Source organism: Lepisosteus platostomus, chromosome 22 (assembly GCF_059453375.1).
Source record: "Lepisosteus platostomus isolate fLepPlt1 chromosome 22, fLepPlt1.hap1, whole genome shotgun sequence".
In the NCBI taxonomy this organism is placed as follows: Eukaryota; Metazoa; Chordata; class Actinopteri; order Semionotiformes; family Lepisosteidae; genus Lepisosteus; species Lepisosteus platostomus.
This window is the reverse complement of record NC_142632.1, coordinates 8,253,680-8,272,439: the sequence shown is the minus strand read 5'-3', so window position 1 is coordinate 8,272,439 and position 18,760 is coordinate 8,253,680. Positions and strand designations below refer to the sequence as shown.

At 49.2% G+C, this 18,760-nt stretch overlaps 3 protein-coding genes across 3 annotated transcripts in view; 2 read left to right on the top strand and 1 right to left on the bottom strand.

The window, feature by feature from the left end:
• The window catches only part of rpa1 (replication protein A1), an 89,883-nt gene extending 86,376 nt beyond the window's left edge, over nt 1-3,507 (top strand). Inside the window, exon 17 of the mRNA XM_088616094.1 lies at nt 3,369-3,507. Coding sequence (XP_088472220.1) covers nt 3,369-3,425 — 57 coding nt within the window. The 3' untranslated portion in view covers nt 3,426-3,507. The remainder of the gene's footprint in view (nt 1-3,368) is intronic.
• rtn4rl1b (reticulon 4 receptor-like 1b) overlaps nt 1-18,760 on the bottom strand; it is a 102,561-nt gene that overhangs the window by 35,147 nt on the left and 48,654 nt on the right. The gene's annotated exons all lie outside the window — the stretch shown is intronic.
• Nucleotides 17,988-18,760, top strand: part of dph1 (diphthamide biosynthesis 1) — a 70,672-nt gene continuing 69,899 nt past the window's right edge. Inside the window, exon 1 of the transcript XR_015929064.1 lies at nt 17,988-18,531. The gene's annotated coding sequence lies outside the window, so the exon portion shown is untranslated. The remainder of the gene's footprint in view (nt 18,532-18,760) is intronic.

The following is an 18,760-nucleotide window of genomic DNA, read 5'->3' as shown; positions in this document are numbered from 1 at the left end:
CTGCCTGCTGGACGTCCTGTAGGCAGGCTGTCAGTGTGCTCCTCTGCCGTTCGCCTGAGGTCTGTGTACATGGCAGGCGTGCTGTGTGCTGCTCCACCTGTGTGGGGAAGATCAGGCTGCCGGCAGCACTGGTCCCCTCTGTGTCTGTGTGTTCCTGGCTGCATCCACTTCATATGACAGAGCGTGACTCTCTCCTGCTGTAATCTGTGGACCTGTGGGTTCTAGGAATGAGCAGACCAGCAGAAGGAATTTTAAAGTTCTTTACTGTGGCATGCCAGGGCATGGGCTTCACTACCTGAAATTCCTGGACTCACGCCACCTTGAGGCCACTGGCACCCACGCGGAGCCTGGCGAGGAACGCCACCCTTCTCTGCTCCCGTGCCCCTCCCTGTGGTACTAGGAGCACAACCCAGGAGAGCCGGACAAGGGCGCGACAGCAGAATACGGGCCCATTCCCATTTACGGCTAGAAATCGGGGCTCTCAGAATCCTCAACACCCAGGAATTAAGAGTACTGAAAGATTGTGGAGCATTTAAGTTAACATTTGGCTTCACCTGCTTGGCTGAGGGTCGACCTCCTGGCCAGAGGACGAGGAGGCTGGGAGCCCCTTGCAGAGTGAGGGGTGACCCAGGGGTAGCTGCAGAGGGGGAGGTGGGGTGCACAAAGACATTTGTGAGGGAGAGAAGGGGGTCACGTCCAGTATTTAATAATAATAATAATTGCTTACACTTATATAGCGCTTTTCTGGACACTCCACTCAAAGCGCTTTACAGGTAATGGGGTCTCCCCTCCACCACCACCAATGTGCAGCATCCACCTGGATGATGCAACGGCAGCCATAGTGCGCCAGAACACTCACCACACATCAGCTATTAGTGGGGAGGAGAGCAGAGAGTAATGAAGCCAATTCATAGATGGGGATTATTAGGAGGCCATGATTGGTAAGGGCCAATTGGAAATTTGGCCAGGACGCCGGGGTTACACCCCTACTCTTTTCGAGAAACACCCTGGGATTTTTAATGACCACAGAGAGTCAGGACCTCGGTTTTACGTCTCATCCGAAGGACGGCACCTGTTTACAGTATAGTGTCCCCATCACTATACTGGGGCATTAGGACCCACGTGGACCACAGGGTGAGCGCCCCCTGCTGACCCCACTAACACCTCTTCCAGCAGCAACCTTAGTTTTTTCCCAGGAGGTCTCCCATCCAGGTACTGACCAGGCTCACACCTGCTTAGCTTCAGTGGGTTGCCAGTTGTGACTTGCAGGGTGATATGGCTGCTGGCATATCCATTTATAGTGGAAATGACGTCAGGGGTGATTGCTAATTACTGACAGCAGAGTGTGACCGAACTTGTCTGTTGTCATACCTCTCGAACGCTCCTTTCAAACTCCCATTTAGCTCAAGTCCCCAGTGCGCTCTGTAGTCACAGCCCTGTTCCGAAACAGGCGTCGTCTGAACTACAGAGTGTCGTACTTCCCCACCGGAATCTGTAAAGTGCTTTTCCACGCTGCCGAAAGCACGGGTGATAAATTAGGTTCATTCTGTCACTTCCTCTCCGCACATTAAGAAAATAGTCCAGTCAGTTTAATATTTATTCTGGTTATTTCTGGCTCCTCTGTAACTTTTTAAATCAATTGCGAAATATCCAGAAAATTTGACACGTCACCCGCAGATGGGAGAGCGCCTGATAAACATCAATCTTTTCTTATGGTTTGCTTTCGTTTAGATGTTTGCTTGTTTTCTTTTCAGCATCAGGGGAAATTAATGAGACCATCGGCTCTTGTTTGTTCTCTAGATGAGAGTAACACTCATCCAGCTCACAAATACTTATACTTTGTTCACAGAACGTATTGCCAGGGCCCTCAGCTGTTTTCTTTTTTCGGATCTTATGCTGTTTATGCTTTATGCAGTGTGCCTCTGTTTATGAAAGATAATGTGGCCATTGAGGTGGGTGTGTTTGAGCTGGGCTGTCTGGAGGTTTTCAAAGAAGGACCCGGGTGACCAGAGGTGGCGGAACTGGAATCGAACCCAGGTTCTGCACCTAGATGATAATTCTTGACAGTTCCAAGTCCTCTGCCTCTCCCCTGCTATCCTTTAAATTCTAACCTTTTTATGGTATTTTAATCACCAAACTGTGAGCTTTAGCCTTCAGTGTTTAAAACGCTGTCTGGTTCAGACGGAGGTCGGGGAGGGTGTCTCTCCGTGTCTCGGGGTCACTCTCCACTGCGCGGGGCGACCCCCCTCTTCCCCCGCGTGTCTGGAAGCTCCCCCGGCTCGCACGCTTCTGGGGCCACAGGCCGGAGGGGCCCCGGCTCGTCCCCCTCCCTCTCGGACCCCGACCCCGGAGCAGGGCAGTCGCCCACAGGGGAGCCCCGTCACGCGCTCTGCCGTTCCGGGTGGGCAAGAGGCTGACAGACAAGGTGCCGCTCGTGTGTAGCGCGGCGGGCCGAGAGTGGCCGTGGGAGTGGGTGGTAAAACACTTCCCACTCGTTCCAGGACCCCGGGGGACGTGCGGGCAGTGATGCGTTCTGGGACAAGTCGGCTTGGCGTTGCTGAGATCGGCGCAATCATGGCCAGTTCAGCCAAGACGGAGATCCACGCCGTCATCTCTGCAGAGTGTCACTAATCGGGGCCCTTTAAATTTTCTTCGAATTGAAACAGGTTGGCATTCTCAACCAGTGTTCCAGCTGTGTGGTTCTTAAGCCGTTTGCATAATGGAAACGCGGAGATCTGTTACTGTTGCGGCGCAATGAGGATAAAAGATGCACAGATAAAAGATTCCCGCCACAGACGCACAGAAAGGAGCACCCCACCCTGGGACCCCTGACCCCTGAGCCCGGTACCCCCGGTTCCGCCCCCCGCCATCTGACCTCGCCCGCTCAGTCCCGGTCTCTGGCCCAGCAGTGCGTGACAGCAGGGCGAGAGAGAGAGAAAGAGGACCACGAATCGAAATGAAAACGGCCGCCTGTTTAACATTTTCTTTTTCCGGGGCACACTGAGGAATATTGGATTTTTTTTTTTTTTCAGGCAGTTCAGAAAAGCTGGAAATAATTTTCTCATAACCTCTAGCACATGTTTAATGTCAGATCTAATCGTTTCCTCTGAAATATATTGAAAAGTGAAAATGGAGATGAAATTGAATAAAACCGGATTGGGTCTTAACCCTCGGGATGCTGGGAGGTGGCCGGCAAGCCAGTGCCCTCCTGGGGGAGGGGGGCAGTGTCAGCTCTCCCCCCTTCCTCCGTGCTGCACATCGGAATGGGGCTGCACCCAGCTGTTTGATCATTTCCCTTTCCATTACAGAGCGGTCGCGCAGGGCTGCCGTTCGATCAGCATTCAATTTGAAAAGATTTCCATTTGCAGGGAAACGGCTCCTGGGATCCATTTGGCGGCCTTGGTCGCCCAGGGGGGAGCCGGTGACAGCAGGAAGTCGCAGTTGGCCAACAGGGGGCGCTGTTGCCAGAGCGGACAGAGGCAGGCGACCTGGGCACCACCGTCTCGTCCCACCGTAAGTCTTCGCCCCCGGCTGATGCTATTATCATGATGATTTTCAGCAAGCGAGCTCATTGCTTAACTGATCAAGGGCAAACGCTGATGGTATCTCCTCTGATGCCTCGCGTGGTCTGCATGAAGGAAGACCAACTGGTGCCGCCAGACAGGTGTTTGAGAGTCCCCTCCCCATGCAGACACGACAAAATGAGGACTTGCTTTATCCAGCGTTCAATCAGACTACTCAATCAATAAATGAGAATTGGGTATGGCCAGGTGCAACCAGTGGTTATGAAGGGGCGAGGTGTAATGACTACAGTAAGTGTGGGTCAGTGTTTTTTATATACGACTTAATTATAATGATATGTTTGTCTGTACTATTTATGCATTTTTTGTAAGTCTCTGTGCATGTCAAAGCTACTGGGATGCAAAACACATTTCTGGGAAATCGGACAATGAAGTGTGGTGCACCGTGCTGTGTGGCGTTAACTGAAGCCCTGGCACGTGCAGGGGAGGAAAGAGTTTGGCAGAAGTCAGAGGGTCTTAGTTTCCCAGCGACTGGCCTCACGTATTCTGCTGCAGAATAAGTGCATGGCTCTCACTGGTGAGGGAGCAGCAGAGCCTCAGTTCACCGCCCGGCTGTAAGAGCAGACAACTGATCTCGCACTGCCAGGATGGGAACAGGGAGGCCGCCAGGCTCAGATATAACCCCCCTTGGCGTCTGTTCAACATCTCGGGCTCCCGTGAGAGCAATCTCACAGCTGCTCTCACCCAAGACACTCTCCCTCTCCCCCCTCTGCCCCCCCCAGCTGCGCTCCCAGCTGGGCTGTCTGTGTTGGGCAGAGCCGGGCCCCAGACAGCTGGAACTGAGCCGGGTGCCCTCCAGTTAGAGAGCAGGGTGAAAGACTTGGAACGGTAAATGTGTCAAATCAGGAAAGCGATCGATTCAGGTTCGCGATGCCAGGCTGAGGCGGGACGATGCCCAGCAGAGTGCGAGGCTCTTGGGGAGCCCTGCTGCCCTGCTGCCAGCGCGGACCTGTTATCTGCGGTGTTCGCCTGGACTTCATTTCCTCTCCCTCACGGATTAGCTCCCGCCCCGAGCGGACGATTGGAGGCTTGTGGGATTAATGAATTCCAAAGTCTGACGGGCACTCGTGACTGTAAAACCTCATCCTGGTTCCTATTCATTTGGACCTTTCAGTCACCGAAACAAATTCTCCTGCCTCTCGGTTTAAAATAAAGCTCTCTAGATCACCATTAACGTGCCTACTAAATGATCCATTTGACAAATCAATATCGCTGATATTATTACCACCACATTATCAAGCACGATCATTTCATCTCCTTTAATAGGAAGTGTCGTTTGCCGTCATTCCTTGCCAACTGTGGGTGAGTGCAGAAAGTGTTCTGGCCAGTCTGTGTTTTAACGCCGTCCATGGTCTTTATGGAATCACTGTGGGGCTCTAAAAGCTTGTGATGTTAACAGGAAGTAAGAGGGTGGCCTTAGTGACTCTTGGCAGCTGCTCTGTAAAAAACCCACAGTGCAATCAGGAGGCAGTTTGTAGAGCTTTCTCGCGCAGGCTAATGGAGAAGAGAGGTGGACAGTGTTGAGAACTCAGTGGAAGGCAGGGCTGGACATCAATAATTTACTTCGCTGAGTGAATTTCCAGGCATCGCACCACATATAGGCTTCATGCAGAGTTTTTACATAATTCAGTAGCACTAAAGAAACTGAGACTGTCTTTTACAAACGCTAATAAAGATGTATGGCGGACTGCATGAAATTACTGGCCATCTCCATGTTAAAGCCGCTGGTGGTTTGGCCCTGTGGCACCGTGGAGATCGCTGGTCGTAAGGATGGGGAGTTCATGATGAGGTGGACAGCTGGGGCTCCAGATTTCTGTACTTTTTTCTTTGTCAGTCTTTTTGCGTGTGTGGACGTCTTCTGCCACCTTTGCCACATTCAAGGTAGCTTCTCTAAAAAGCGATCTGAATTTGCTGTAAAAGCCTGGGAACATTGCAGGTTTTATGGCTGTTTGCCGTGTTTTGTGCAGGAGATGAGAAAGCAGTAAACGGAGTCTCTCGAAAATGGCAGCCCGTGCTGTATTTCGGCGATGCAGTATTGTTTAACTGGCAGTGCAATGGAGACGGCTTCGTTAATGGAGGATTATCTGGAGAGCGAAGGGACTGTGGCAATTTTGGTGCCATTCCTTAAGAGGAAATCGCTGTGACAGCTCCCGGAAGGGCAGGATGGGGACATCCATTCAGCCTCTCCGTGCGCGCTGCTCTGTGACAGCACCAAATTAGAGCCATTACACCTGTCTTGAGGGTGGCAGTAGCTCTTGCGTTGCATGTGCCGGATTGCATGAGGGGTAGGGGGTGAGGCCCAGGGTGTGGCTCTGTCTCTCTCCTCAGTTACCTGCAGGAGATCCACACATCAGCCCGAAGCTGCAATGCTTCAGCCTCTGATCTGAGAGAGGGGAGTTAAAGAGAAAATCAACTCGCCGGCCTGCAGGCAGATGTTGTGTTGACCTAGTTTCCTAAGGATCTGCGCCTGTGGCTGGAAGGTTGCCGGTTCGAATCCCGTGGCCGGCAGAGGAATCCTACTCTGTTGGGCCCCTGAGCAAGGCCCTTCACCCCAACCGCTCCAGGGGCGCCCTAATAAATGGCTGACCCTGCGCTCTGACCCCCAGCTTCTCTCCCTGTCTGTGTGTCTCGTGGAGAGCAAGCTGGGGTAGGCAAAAAAGACAAATTCCTAATGCAAGAAATTGTATATGGCCCAGATAGTGACCTGATCTTATATCTTCTGTTCTGGCAAATTTGTGGTGATTTTTCGAAGGTATCTTAGCCCGGTTTTCCTAAATATTATGTGGATTGCAGGCAAGAGGATGGCAGGCTTGGCCTTGTGCAGCAGAGAGTAAAGATCCGAGGTCCAGGATGAACACTGCCATCTCCATCAGCAGCGACCTCCCTGCTCTCCTGCCACGGGCTTCCTGGAAATCCCGGTGCCAGGAACCAGCAGTGCTGGTGGAGGAAATCGGGAAGGTGTGCGGACGCACTGCTGAAATCTTTGAGTTGGCAAGCAAGCATAAAGCGAACGTTGAAAGGCGTGCGTTGGTGTGTCCTGACACACTGACAGCTAGACAGAATCTCTACCTCTCTGGGCTGATTACCTGCTCCGTTCGAAGCATGTTCTCACCATTTGCACAACGACACGGGACTCGCTGCCTGCATCCCTGCCTGTCACGCTTCCTCAGTGGGGAAGACGAAAGGAAATGTATTCGAAAGAAATACTTGAATTGTGCCTGTTAACTGATTATTCAGTAAATCTACAGAAAGGAAATATGCCCTTTTCCTCACATCCCTCTGCTGCATTCTGTGAGAAAATGGCTCTTCAGCTCTGCAGTGAGGGACCTCGGGTCTTTTTCTTTCCTACCTTGGTCACTGGAAATGGGAGACCAGGTGTCCCACTGCCACTGGAGAGTGTTGGGTGATGGTTTGGAAGGGAATTTGGATAAGGCATCACGCCTCACTGAGATGACTGGGGGTGATGATGAAGAGCACAGGTGTCCAAGCTGAAGGCCAGGATTCTAAGCCTCTGTCCCTGACGTCCCTTGTGATCCTTGAGATCCACAGCCTACAGGGTTAATATTGAATATAACTGTCCTCAGCAGCTGTAGGTTCAATATAATGGTGACCCAAAGCAGCTAGGCCAATGAATGGGCCAGTTAAGGGAGTGAGAGCTCAGGTGGAGGGCACGCTGGTGGACCCTGCAGCTCTCCGGGACATGCCAGTGGCTCTAGCGCCGATCAACGGCGAAGGCAGGATGGCGTGAGGTCAGGGGTGCCCTGCAGGAGACGCTCCAGTCTGGGAAGAGCTTCTGTCAGCCGGGAGTGAAGGCAGAGCCGTGCTCCTGTCCCAGAATGCCCACTGTGTTGGGCGGGGCAGGGGATGCAGCGGAAATATCCCCCACAATGTAGCGTGTCCTTTACAGCCTCTCCCCTCTCAGTCAGTTTTCCGAAGCCTGCTGTCTGAGCGGCAGCAGTGCGCTTCTCTCTTCACCCAAGAGGACCGCTCCAATTAGCATTCCTCCCACAGCTGCTTGGCAATCAGGGCTCGTCTAATCTAGGCTACCGGTGAGCCGGAAACACTGCCGCTGCGCTGCTTTGCTCAGCACCAGCCGATGAGCCCAGCAGAGCACCCCTCTCCACACTGTCTCTCCACTCGCCCCGACGGCCTGGCTCCCCGGTTTTCGCATGCCGGAGTCGCGATCGGAAACCCCTCCTCTTAGGGATGCTCCAGTCCTTCCTTGTTTAGTACTCATTCCCTGCACCTGCCTCCGCTTCCTGCCCCTCCTCCTATAAAAGCCGGGCGCTCACTCTCCTCCTGTTACTGTTCCCGTTCCTGTGCCGGTCCCGACTCGGTTCTTGTTTTAATCTCGTCTGTCTTGGATGGATCGCCTGGCTTTGGACTTTTGCCCTGTTTTGGATTCTCCTTTTGGACTCAGCTCTGGACTGTTTGCCTCGGTCACACCTCCTCCGAACACCAGCCCACCATGGACACGCCCCCCTGTTTTCATTCCTGACCCTGCATGCTTTTTTCCCTGTGTTTTCCTCATTCATCCCCGGATTGTGTCGTCTGCATAGGGGTCAGGAAAGAACGCGTTCGTTACAGCCGGACAACCCCAGCCACCGCTCCGCTCTGCCTGCGAGTGGCAGCGGGTCCTGTCCCTTAAAGTAGCAGACAAGGAGCATTCTGGGAGTCTTCTGAAGCGGTGTCGGATTGCTTGAGACGCCAAAGCGCAGAGGTATGGGCTCATTCTTGTTCTGCCAACATGAGCCCACGTAAAGATGATTTTTAACAACCAGAAAAAGCCGACAAGTCCATTGCGGAAAACGAGGGGTGTTTATAAGTGAGAGCAGCAAAGAGAGAATGTAAGCTGGGTTTTGTAAGTCTTTCATATTTTTGTATTTCAGCTGGCATGCCTCTCCGTATCTTTTGTGAGTGTCTTTTGACACGACCGTAGGAAGTGGTTGTTGTCAAGCACCCCAGCAGGAAGTCCAGTACCCCCTGACTGTGACCCGGGTCGGGTCCAGGCCATTACCAGCTCATCTAGGGAGGTGAGGAATGGGTCCAGTAATCTCTGCTGTGATCCAATCAATCAGTAGTCAGTATACCAGCCTGTTGTCAACAAGATTGATCCCCAGTACTGGGACTCTTAAAGGTTAAAGAGCATAAAGATTTATGAAAGAGTCATTTGATCAGGTGAAAATCTACACAGACAGTACAAATGATCCTTTCCTATAAACAACAGCACTACCTGCTAGGATTGTGCCAGGCGTTTACAACACATGACATTTTCTGGAATGATTGATGACGGGATAATGAAAGAGTTTTTCAGCGTTTGCTGTCATATTCCTCTGATTGTGTTTTTATTCATAATACAGCCTGAGCGTTCCCCCGTTTCCTAATCAGACTCACACTGCTAATCAGTGAGGTGTGCTGCTGATTGAGGGAGAGGGCCGCGAGAAGCCAGGGTGCAGGTTGTCACAGAGCAGCAAAATAACACCAAGTGGGCTTCTGCAATTAACACTTCTTTTGCAGTGTTAATTAAGTCCAAATTAGCCGTGCTTTCTCACGGAGAACTGGAAAACCTGATGTGCTCAGTCAATGCAGCTTTTATAGAGCTATGTAGGCCTGTCTAGTTGTTGACAAAACCCACTGATCAAGAAACCGTGCAAGTAAATAAATTCTAACGGCATGTGTCCAGTAACCTTCACATCCATTGACCCTGAAGCTGATCTCTAGCAGAGTGTCAGAGCTCTCACACTCCAGATGTGTCCTGCCAGATTTCACGAATTCCAGACTCCAGCCGGACTGGACACAGTCTGCTTGCTTTCACCTCTGTCTTCCGAGAAAGGGAAAAAAAAAAGGGAAACAGGATTCCGCTGCTGAAATGAGGAGGTGGGGAGGGGGGTGGAATAGGGAGTTATCTGTGAGTCTGGAGCCAAGGCCAAGCATTAAGAACTGTTTAAAAATGAAGAATCCATTACAGGGTTTGGAATTAAAACCGCTGTTAAAAGCGCTGCTCCTTCTGTAAGACACTGTAAATAGGTTTTCGAGTTATGCAGAGTTTTGACTCTAGACGAAATACATAATGCACCGATCTCTCAGGACTCATTCGCCACAAACTAAAGAGCCTTTTAAGCTACACTTGTTTCACCGAGCTACAACCATGCATTAGTCTTAAGAGCCCTGCTCCCGTACATGTCTGAGAAATATCTGCTTTTCCTCAACTTATTTCCTAATTAGCTTAGTGCCCGTATAACTATTAATTTGATCTCTTCCAGAAAATAGTCAAGAAAAGAGCCAGAAAAGCCTGGCTTTCTGGGGACTAATAAAACACCGGACCCCGATGTGCACTGAGCAGACACTGCTTCTGGATTGTAAACAGAGAAGTGGGACAGGCTCTAAAAGTTAGCAGATGCAGGTTTCAAAAGTGGAGGGAGGGAGGCCGAGAAAGGATCTGAGAGGCGAACCAAGGCCCCCACTGATGAGCTCGAATTTAGGGGGATTATAGGACCCTTCCTGAGCTGTAATCTGTAAGCACGTGGCGTTTTGACACGCGTGCTGGTGGCAGGATTATCACGAGGTGTGAAAACGAGTCGCCTGGTTTTCTCAGCGCCTGACGTTCTGAGCTCAGCCGTCCCAGCAACTGCTGGGCAAATAACACAGGACGCACACGCAGCCCGCTACACGGGACCCCTCCCTGCGAGAGACGGGCATGCCTTCGTATCCCAGCAGGCACTGCATGGGCAGCCGGCCTGGCATGCTGGCACACGGGCTTATTCCGGCTATCGGACAAGGCGGCGGGTGACTTCCAACCGGCCTGGGACAGGAGGGCCTGGAGAGCTGGCAGAAGAGATCAGTAGGTGAGACTCCGAGATGAAACTGTGCTTTCTGCAGCGAGAGGCCAGCGATGATCCCTCAGGAGACCTGAACCCTCTTTGTCTGGAATATGGAATTCAAGAACTGGAGCTCCTAGATGTCCCAAGCTGGAGGGGGGCGGTGGGGGGCTTTTGAACCCCACCTCCACACACACACCATCACCACCTCGAAATTCTTGGCTACTTTGTTTCTACAGCATCTGAAATTGCAGATTGTGTAGGGCTCAGGCTTGAGAGATGAGCTCAATAGAAGGCTTACAGTGGAATAAAAATGTGACAGCAGGCGCTCTGTACATTCAGAATCGCAGGGATAAGTCTTGCTCGAATCTGCAGAACATGTGAAGCCGTTATTAAAGGAAGAGCCATGTTTTGGGTTGTCGGAAAGGTTCAGAGTGATAGATTGGAAAAGCTCTTTATGTCATTAGTCATTTGGTGTATTTGTTGAACCCATGAATTCCTTGTGCTGGTCTTGAAAAGAAGACTTTTTTCCTTTAATCCATGATTTATAACCCTGCCTTAAATCTCTTGGTCTGTATTGTATGTTTTCTGCCTGATCAGAGTGACAATTTTCCCCAAAGACTCTCCTCATTAAACACTGGAATGGGTAGGAAAACAATTAAAACCCTAATAGACGAAAACGAGCAAAATGAAGTCTGGGTGCACTTAGATGTTTCCGCCATGCTCCTACATTAGAGGTCACTGAAAAATATGAGTGCGAAAGTTGCGATACAGCATCAGGCGGTAAACTAGATCCTTGAGTTGGCTCCCCGCTTCAAGAGTCAAGAACACGAGACGCCATCAACACTCTGTTATGATGGAGACGCGGCAGACATTCATAGTCGAGCTCAATCCTTACCCCAGCACGGTGTCCAGCTCACCCTGCAGGACTGACCAGCAGGTGTTATTGTCTTGAGTCGAAGCTGCTCACATTTCAATGTCTCAACCTGACTATTCGGGTTTAGCTGTCAATTGTGTGATTATGTAACCCAGGCAGGGTGAAATGAATTGCCACTGTTTCAGACACAACACTGACTTTACTGCAAATACATTCTGATTTTGCTGGAGACTCACCACTGCCTTTACTACAAATACACTACTGATTTTACTGCAAACACGCCACTGCCGTTACTGCAAATACACTTCTGATTTTGCTGGAAACACAAAACTGCCTTTTCTGCAAATATGCTTCTGATTTTACTGCAAAACACCACTGACTTTACTGCAAATGCATTATGATTTTACTGGAAACACCTCACTTTCATTTACTGCAAATCCACATTTGATTTTGCTGCAAAATACTGCTGCCTTTACTGCACAAACACCACTGCCTTATCTGCAAATATGCTTCTGATTTCACTGCAAAAACACCACTGCCTTTACTGCAAAACTCCATTGACTTTACTGCAAACACGCGTCGGATTTTACTGCAAACATCCTGCTACCTTTACTGCAATAACGCCATTGATTCTGTCGCAAACACAAAGTTGATTTTGCCACCAACACACCGCTGACTTTACTGCACAAACGCCATTGATTTTATTGCAAACACTACACTGATGTTACTGTGAACCAGCAGTAAGGGCGAGGAAACAGCCATTTCCTTCTTTGTTCTAAACATTCCCTTTTTCTCCTGATGGGAGAGGGAGAGCAGAGATGAAAGGACAGTGTGCACGCAACCTTGCTTATGTGCTGCTGGGAGCAGCCTGGTATCAGAAGAGGGCTCAGAGATGTGTTGAATTGAGAAGCAGATAAGGGTAATTAATTGAGGCCGTCATGGATTCCATACTGCAGCCTGTGAAAACGATAGCAGCTCTGTCTCCATTCAGTGGCAAGACTTTCTTCAGATTTTTTTTCGGAGGATGAATAACAGCCAGATAAGAATTTTCTTTCCTTCAGAAGATTTCTTTTTTCTTAGGACTCTGTCAGATGCAGAGCTTGAGATATTTGTGAATCACAGACAAGATAGAATTTTATAGGAAATAAAATCTCGCAATGGTGCATAAGGGCAGCATTTGTGTGATGAATAAGAAACATGAATGTGTAATGATTTCAGTGTTTTCAGAAATGGAACAAAAGCAGAGGGCCAAGGGATTTAGGAGATGAATGTCAGAAATAATGGTGAGAGAGGGTGGGAGGCAGTGTGGGCTAGTGGTTAGAGCTGAGGCACTGGGAGAGAGGCAGTGTGGGCTAGTGGTTAGAGCTAAGGCACTGGGAGAGAGGCAGTGTGGGCTAGTGGTTAGAGCTGAGGCACTGGGAGAGAGGCTGTGTGGGCTAGTGGGTAGAGCTGAGGTACTGGGAGAGAGAATTACTCAAATTTGGCAATGTCAGGTTTCATTACTGAGACAGAGTTAATAATATAATTAAAACTGATGAGGAATCATGTCAGGATCTACTCAGAAACAAATACTGGGCTTTCCCTGAAGTATGGTATTGATTAAATAAATAATTAAAATCCGAACATGCATAATGGATATATCTACAGAGGAGCAACAGACATGAGAGAAGTTCTCCAGCATGGAGATGCTGCTGTATTTGGCTCCTGTAAGATTGCAACCTATTGATTTAAGAAAAGCCTTGAAGATAATCCCCTGTAACACTGTCAGTATGTGAGTCCTTCCTTCAGCAATTCACCATTTCCCTCAGTGTTCAAGACACCACCTCCAGTTCAGTGAGATGCCCACAGTTCCCAGCCTGCCCTGCTCCAGCTCAGTGAGATGCCCACAGTTCCCAGCCTGCCCTGCTCCAGCTCAGTGAGATGCCCACAGTTCCCAGCCTGCCCTGCTCCAGCTCAGTGAGATCCCCACAGTTCCCGGCCTGCCCTGCTCCAGTTCAGTGAGATGCCCACAATTCCCAGCCTGCCCTGCTCCAGCTCAGTGAGATGCCCACAGTTCCCAGCCTGCCCTGCTCCATCTCAGTGAGATCCCCACAGTTCCCGGCCTGCCCTGCTCCAGTTCAGTGAGATGCCCACAGTTCCCAGCCTGCCCTGCTCCTGCTCAGTGAGATGCCCACAGTTCCTAGCCTGCCCTGCTCCTGCTCAGTGCCCTGGTGAAGGTGCTTCTCTTTCACAACATCATTTTCTCATGATCACTACAGGGGGTGTGTGGGATTTACTGTTCATGACACAGTTGCAATTAATGTGACTGAACAATATTGGCTCTGAGTGGAGAAAACCCTGCAGGGTGGGACAGAGGGAATATCTGTATTTGCCTGTTTAAACTGCATCTCATACTCCCTGTCAGGCTGTACACTCACCGTGTGTCTAGGCAACACAGAAAGTAATAAAAGTTTTTTCACTTCTTTTTACTGATTTGACATATCGCTATCTATAGAGCTCAAGACTTACAATGAGTACTGACACCATACTGTCTGTCTTGCATGAGTAAATTCACTCACCGTGACTACCGCCTGCTGGGATGTCAGTAAGGTTAAAAAGAGGTATTGTTGACAAAGTAGTACAGTTTGGCAAACTATGTATTATACTCATTAATTCGATACAGGGATTCATAATACAGATCTAGTTGGCTGTGATTTGCTGTCAGTGTGATACCCAGCTCTGCATGATACAGTATGGTGGCCCAGAGAGCTGGGATCCTATTTGGTGATTTAATCCATTTACAATGGGATTCTGTCAGACTTTGTCCTTGATCATTAGCGTCTATTGTATCTGTATAAGCAAAGAGTTAGATAACCCAAGTATGTTAGTCAGTAAGATAAGACAGATAAGGCTCCTGTATGATGTTTTTAAAGAATCCAGACCCAGATCAGGAGTACCAGCTTTGGACAGAAAATAATGCACCACAGAATGACAAGAAATGAATAAAAGAATAAGTTTATATAGCTCCACCCAATCACAGGGAAGTAGCCCAAGGTGCCTTTAACACAGAAGCAGCCAAGTGTGCACAGAAACAGGCCTAGTGATAAGCTCAGAGGAGGAGCCAATCAGAAAGCCCCATTAGCAGCCCAGACCAATCACAGGCAAGCTGCTGAACGGGAGTACAGGAAAGAAAAAAATCTCATATAGTTTGAATCCAGGAGCTAAGACTGACATGATGTCAAAATGGGTTAATTTTCTGCCTGTCAACAAAACAAAGCAATAAGGAGCAGCACTGGAAAGACATACACAAACACGGGAAAGATAAAAAAATGCAAAAATGTTGCAGAAGATGAGAAGAGGGAATGCAGAAATGCCTGTTGTCTCTCCACATTGCTCAGGCGCACAAAGAGCATCTTCTGAGAACAAGGTTCCTTTCAAGATAATGTTATTCACGCCGCGCTGAGAGGAGTGTTACTGTTCATTTTGCAGATGTCTGGAGACAGTGCTTTCTCCCTCTCACGCTCTCGCTCTCTGTGTCTGTGGGCCACGTGAAAGTTATTGATTCGGCTTTCTTGCGAGGCACAGACCCACGGAGCAGGGCAGGGTCAGAGTGGGCAGCCTGCGGGCACTCCCAGCTGCAGAAAGGGAACTGTGCCATTAGACTGCCGTTAACAGTGGGCTGTCTCTCATGGCACACTGGTTATGCCCCCTCCATTTCTCTGGGATGTTCTATAGGGGTCTGAGCCATTCCTGCAGCTCAAAAGAGCCCTATCTGCCTCCTGCCCATGTCCCAGTGTTATTCTGCATTGCCTGACTGATTAAGAGAGCAGACCTCCATCAAAGGGGAATGTGAGGAAGTGACAGGGGGAACAATATTTGTGATGCGCACTGTACTGCTTCATCAATAGATAGATAGATACTTTATTGATCCCGTGAGGGAAATTGCAGTGCAACAGCAGATTAACACAGACAACACAGCCACAGTGTAACGAATGATACAATAATAATAGTACAATACAATCAGTACAGTGAGGGTGCACTAAAAGAGTTACTCACAGTCCAGACACACAAAGAACAAACTAGAACAGAACAGTACGCAGAAAAATCGTATCACACATATGAATATAAATATAGATGTAAATATAGATATAGATATAAATATAAATGTATTGCACGGATCCCTGGCATATATTGCACAAAAAATGGTTGTAAACGGGAAATTGCAGAACGTGCTCTTCATTTCTACAAGCCTGTCATAGAGGGGATGGGAGATGTTGTCCATGATGGCCTCTAGTTTGGACACCATTCTCCTCTCAGCCACTACCTCCAAGGGGTCCAGGTCAGACCCAATGACAGAGCTTGCTCTCTCATTGAAGAGATAGCCAATAGCCTGGTCACTGTGCGACACTCATTTCCTTCCCCCACCTACACTTCACAGCAGCCACCTCTATGATTATTTTGGCCTAAGAAAGAAAATAATGAGTGATGACAACGAGTTGATTAAGCTGGCATCCGTGTGGGTTAGGAGACTGAAAAACGAGGTGTGAGGACAATTACAACAATGGCAGCAAATAACGCATGGTTCAGTGTGATGCAGGAGGAAGGGACAGACGTAGCCCACCACTGCCAGAAAAAACAAGGTCTTCTGAATCTGACCTGTTCTCTTCAGACTGAGCCCTATCAGTCAAACCCCTGCAGATCCTTCGGAGCTGTTGTCACCAAGCTGTCTTTGTTGTGAGGATTAGTTGCCCCCCTACCCCAGCACTTGTGCTGATGAAAGAACCTGCCCTACATCTCTCTCTGCTCATCCTAATTGTATTCCCCATCTCTTCCTTCTTTCACCTTAACCACTTTACATTTCAATCATCTGCGTCTCCTCTCCGCCTCTTCATGCACCAGAGAAGAGCAGCTGTCCCCTATGGGTAAGAAAGCGATTAACTTTGAAAGACCTGTGGAGCTGAGATCTACAGTACCTGTCATAACCTCTCTGCAGAAGGCGCCTCTCTTCTCTCTGCAAATACTCATTCTGTTATTTGGCTCTGATTTAACTATGCCCTAAATTCCCTTGTGCTCACTTCCATGCAGCCAGGAGAAATCCTTTTAATTTTTGTTTTGTTTTTCGTGGCTGTTGTTGTCGCCGCCACAGCAAAGCTTGGTTAGGGGCTGGCCCCAGCATCAGCCCCAGAGCTCGGGCCGACCCAGCAGAACCCGTTTTTAAAGGGTAGTGAGACCGCCTCTGACTCATTTGCTGCAGGGCCTCGGTCGTTCCTCTCTCGGGACAGACCCTGAGAGGCCTGTGATGAGGCAGGATTTGTCTGGAATTTGGAAGACGATCAGAACTCTTCAAGAGAAGAGAGATGAGATAAGATCCCTTTCTTTCTATACAATTTCTTGCATTAGGAATTTGTCTTCACATACCCCAGCTTGCTCTCCACGAGACACACAGACAGGGAGAGAAGCTGGGGGTCAGAGCGCAGGGTCAGCCATTTATACAGCGCCCGTGGAGCAGTTGGGGTGAAGGGCCTTGCTCAGGGGCCCAACAGAGTAGGATTCCTCTGCCGGCTACGGGATTTGAACCGGCAACCTTCCAGCCACAGGCGCAGATCCTGAGCCACAGTGTCACTGCTCCGCCCCATGTAAAATGGAGTGTTTTCCTAAGCTTCCAGACAGCAAACCATCCTCTAGGTTTTTATTAAAGGAGTTTTCTGAATTAGCAGAGATGTACAGTAAGAACTCATACCGGGCAGCAGCAGTATGGGGCGGTGTTGGCAGCGTAGGGTCACATATCCCTGCCAATGGCAACAACACCCGCACTGTCTGCGTGGAAGAAAGGCCTGGCGATCTACATCTGTATCTTGCCATGAAAGCTCTATGGATAGTGACAGTGGAACTGTCCATAGGGTCGACATGAGTCGATACTGGATGGCAATCAACCACCAGAGATGTAAGAGCTTCGTCTTCTCTCTGGGGGATCTAGCCTGAGCAACTTCTAGCTGGTCAGTAGAATAACCGTGCACTGCAGGGCAATGAAATCTACTCCACTCACAACTGGGACCCTGGGGGCCTCGTTCACATGGACAGTGACAGTGGACACGTCTTCCAGTGGACCCTGGTTGTGTTGGTGCCCACTGGGATGCACACCACAGCCCAGTGCTGGTATTCCACAGTCTGTTTGTGTGCAACAGTGCTCCACAGTGCACAGGCTTAGTGACATCGGTTTCAACTCTGCATTCACTCTGTTTAAGGCTCTATATTCTGGATGGAGCACATCTTTTACGATATCACCCTGAAAAAGCGTATTAAATGGGTCCCGTGGAGAGGAGGGTCGAGAGAATGGACCGGGATGATTATTGTGGCTCTGGTGACGTGGCCCGTCTGGGCTTCAAACCGAAATTTCAGAAACGCACTTTCCATGAAAACACGCCAGGACGCCGCTCCCATACTTCGTTTTAATCAATATTTTCATTAAAAGCACCTGAATTGCACTTAATACAGAGAAGGCAGAGAAAAAAAAAACGAAATATGGAGCCGTTTTCCCTCCACCAGCCGAAATCCCATTTTATTTTTTAAATGGCTTTCGTCTGAGTCAGGGATTTAATTTCTTGCAGGTTTTTTAAAATAAGAAATGATCCCATTTTCGCCGCGCCTGGGCTTCAATTTATTCTAATGGCAGAGATTACATCTGGAATTAAAAAGCGTTCAGCGCACGGTACGGACGGACAGCAGTTTAACTCGGGGACCATCACGGGCGGGAGAGCGTCCTGCTCTTCTCCCCTGCTGTACACTTTTCATTTTACTTCATTTTTTTTTGTTATCAATAATAAAAAAAAACCCAACTTCCAATGGCATACGGTGAACCTCGAGGCTCAGCTGGCACCTTCTGGATCCATTAACAGTCTATAATTCCCTCTCTGCTTCGAGAAAAAAAACAAACTTATTTATTGATCACAGCGCGTTTTCAAACTGCTCCGCTTTGAAGTGGCGCGCTCGCTCGTCGGAAAGGACGTCCCCAGCAGAGGCCTTTGTGGCAAAAGCTGCTTTAAAAGTTTTAAAAAAAAAACTGCAGCGAAGGTTCGTTTGTTTGTGAAGCTTTTACATTTTTTTTTCTCCCGAAAGCCAGACTGGAACTCGATGAGGTCAGCCGGAAAATCGCAGCTTGTGCTGAGCAGAGCTGAGGCGGCATTAAGCGCAGCGCCTTTTTGCCTTCCAGAAAAAGCCTTAAACACGACAGACACTTTAAAACTACAGCACCCTGTGATAATACCAAACTTTCACGGTAAGTTTGCGTGTTATCTTACTTTTCCCCCCTCCTTATTGTGCCCCACGCGTGCTGTGCTGTCACGCCTGGTGTTGGGCCAGGCTGTCCTTGATGTTACTTTAATCAACACCGTTCTTTGGTACTGCTACATGCGGACAGTGCTACAGAAGATGAGCTTCGTCAAGAATAAAACGTTACAGCTTGTCAGTGTACCATTGAGCCTGTGATGTACTGTATGTGGTCATTC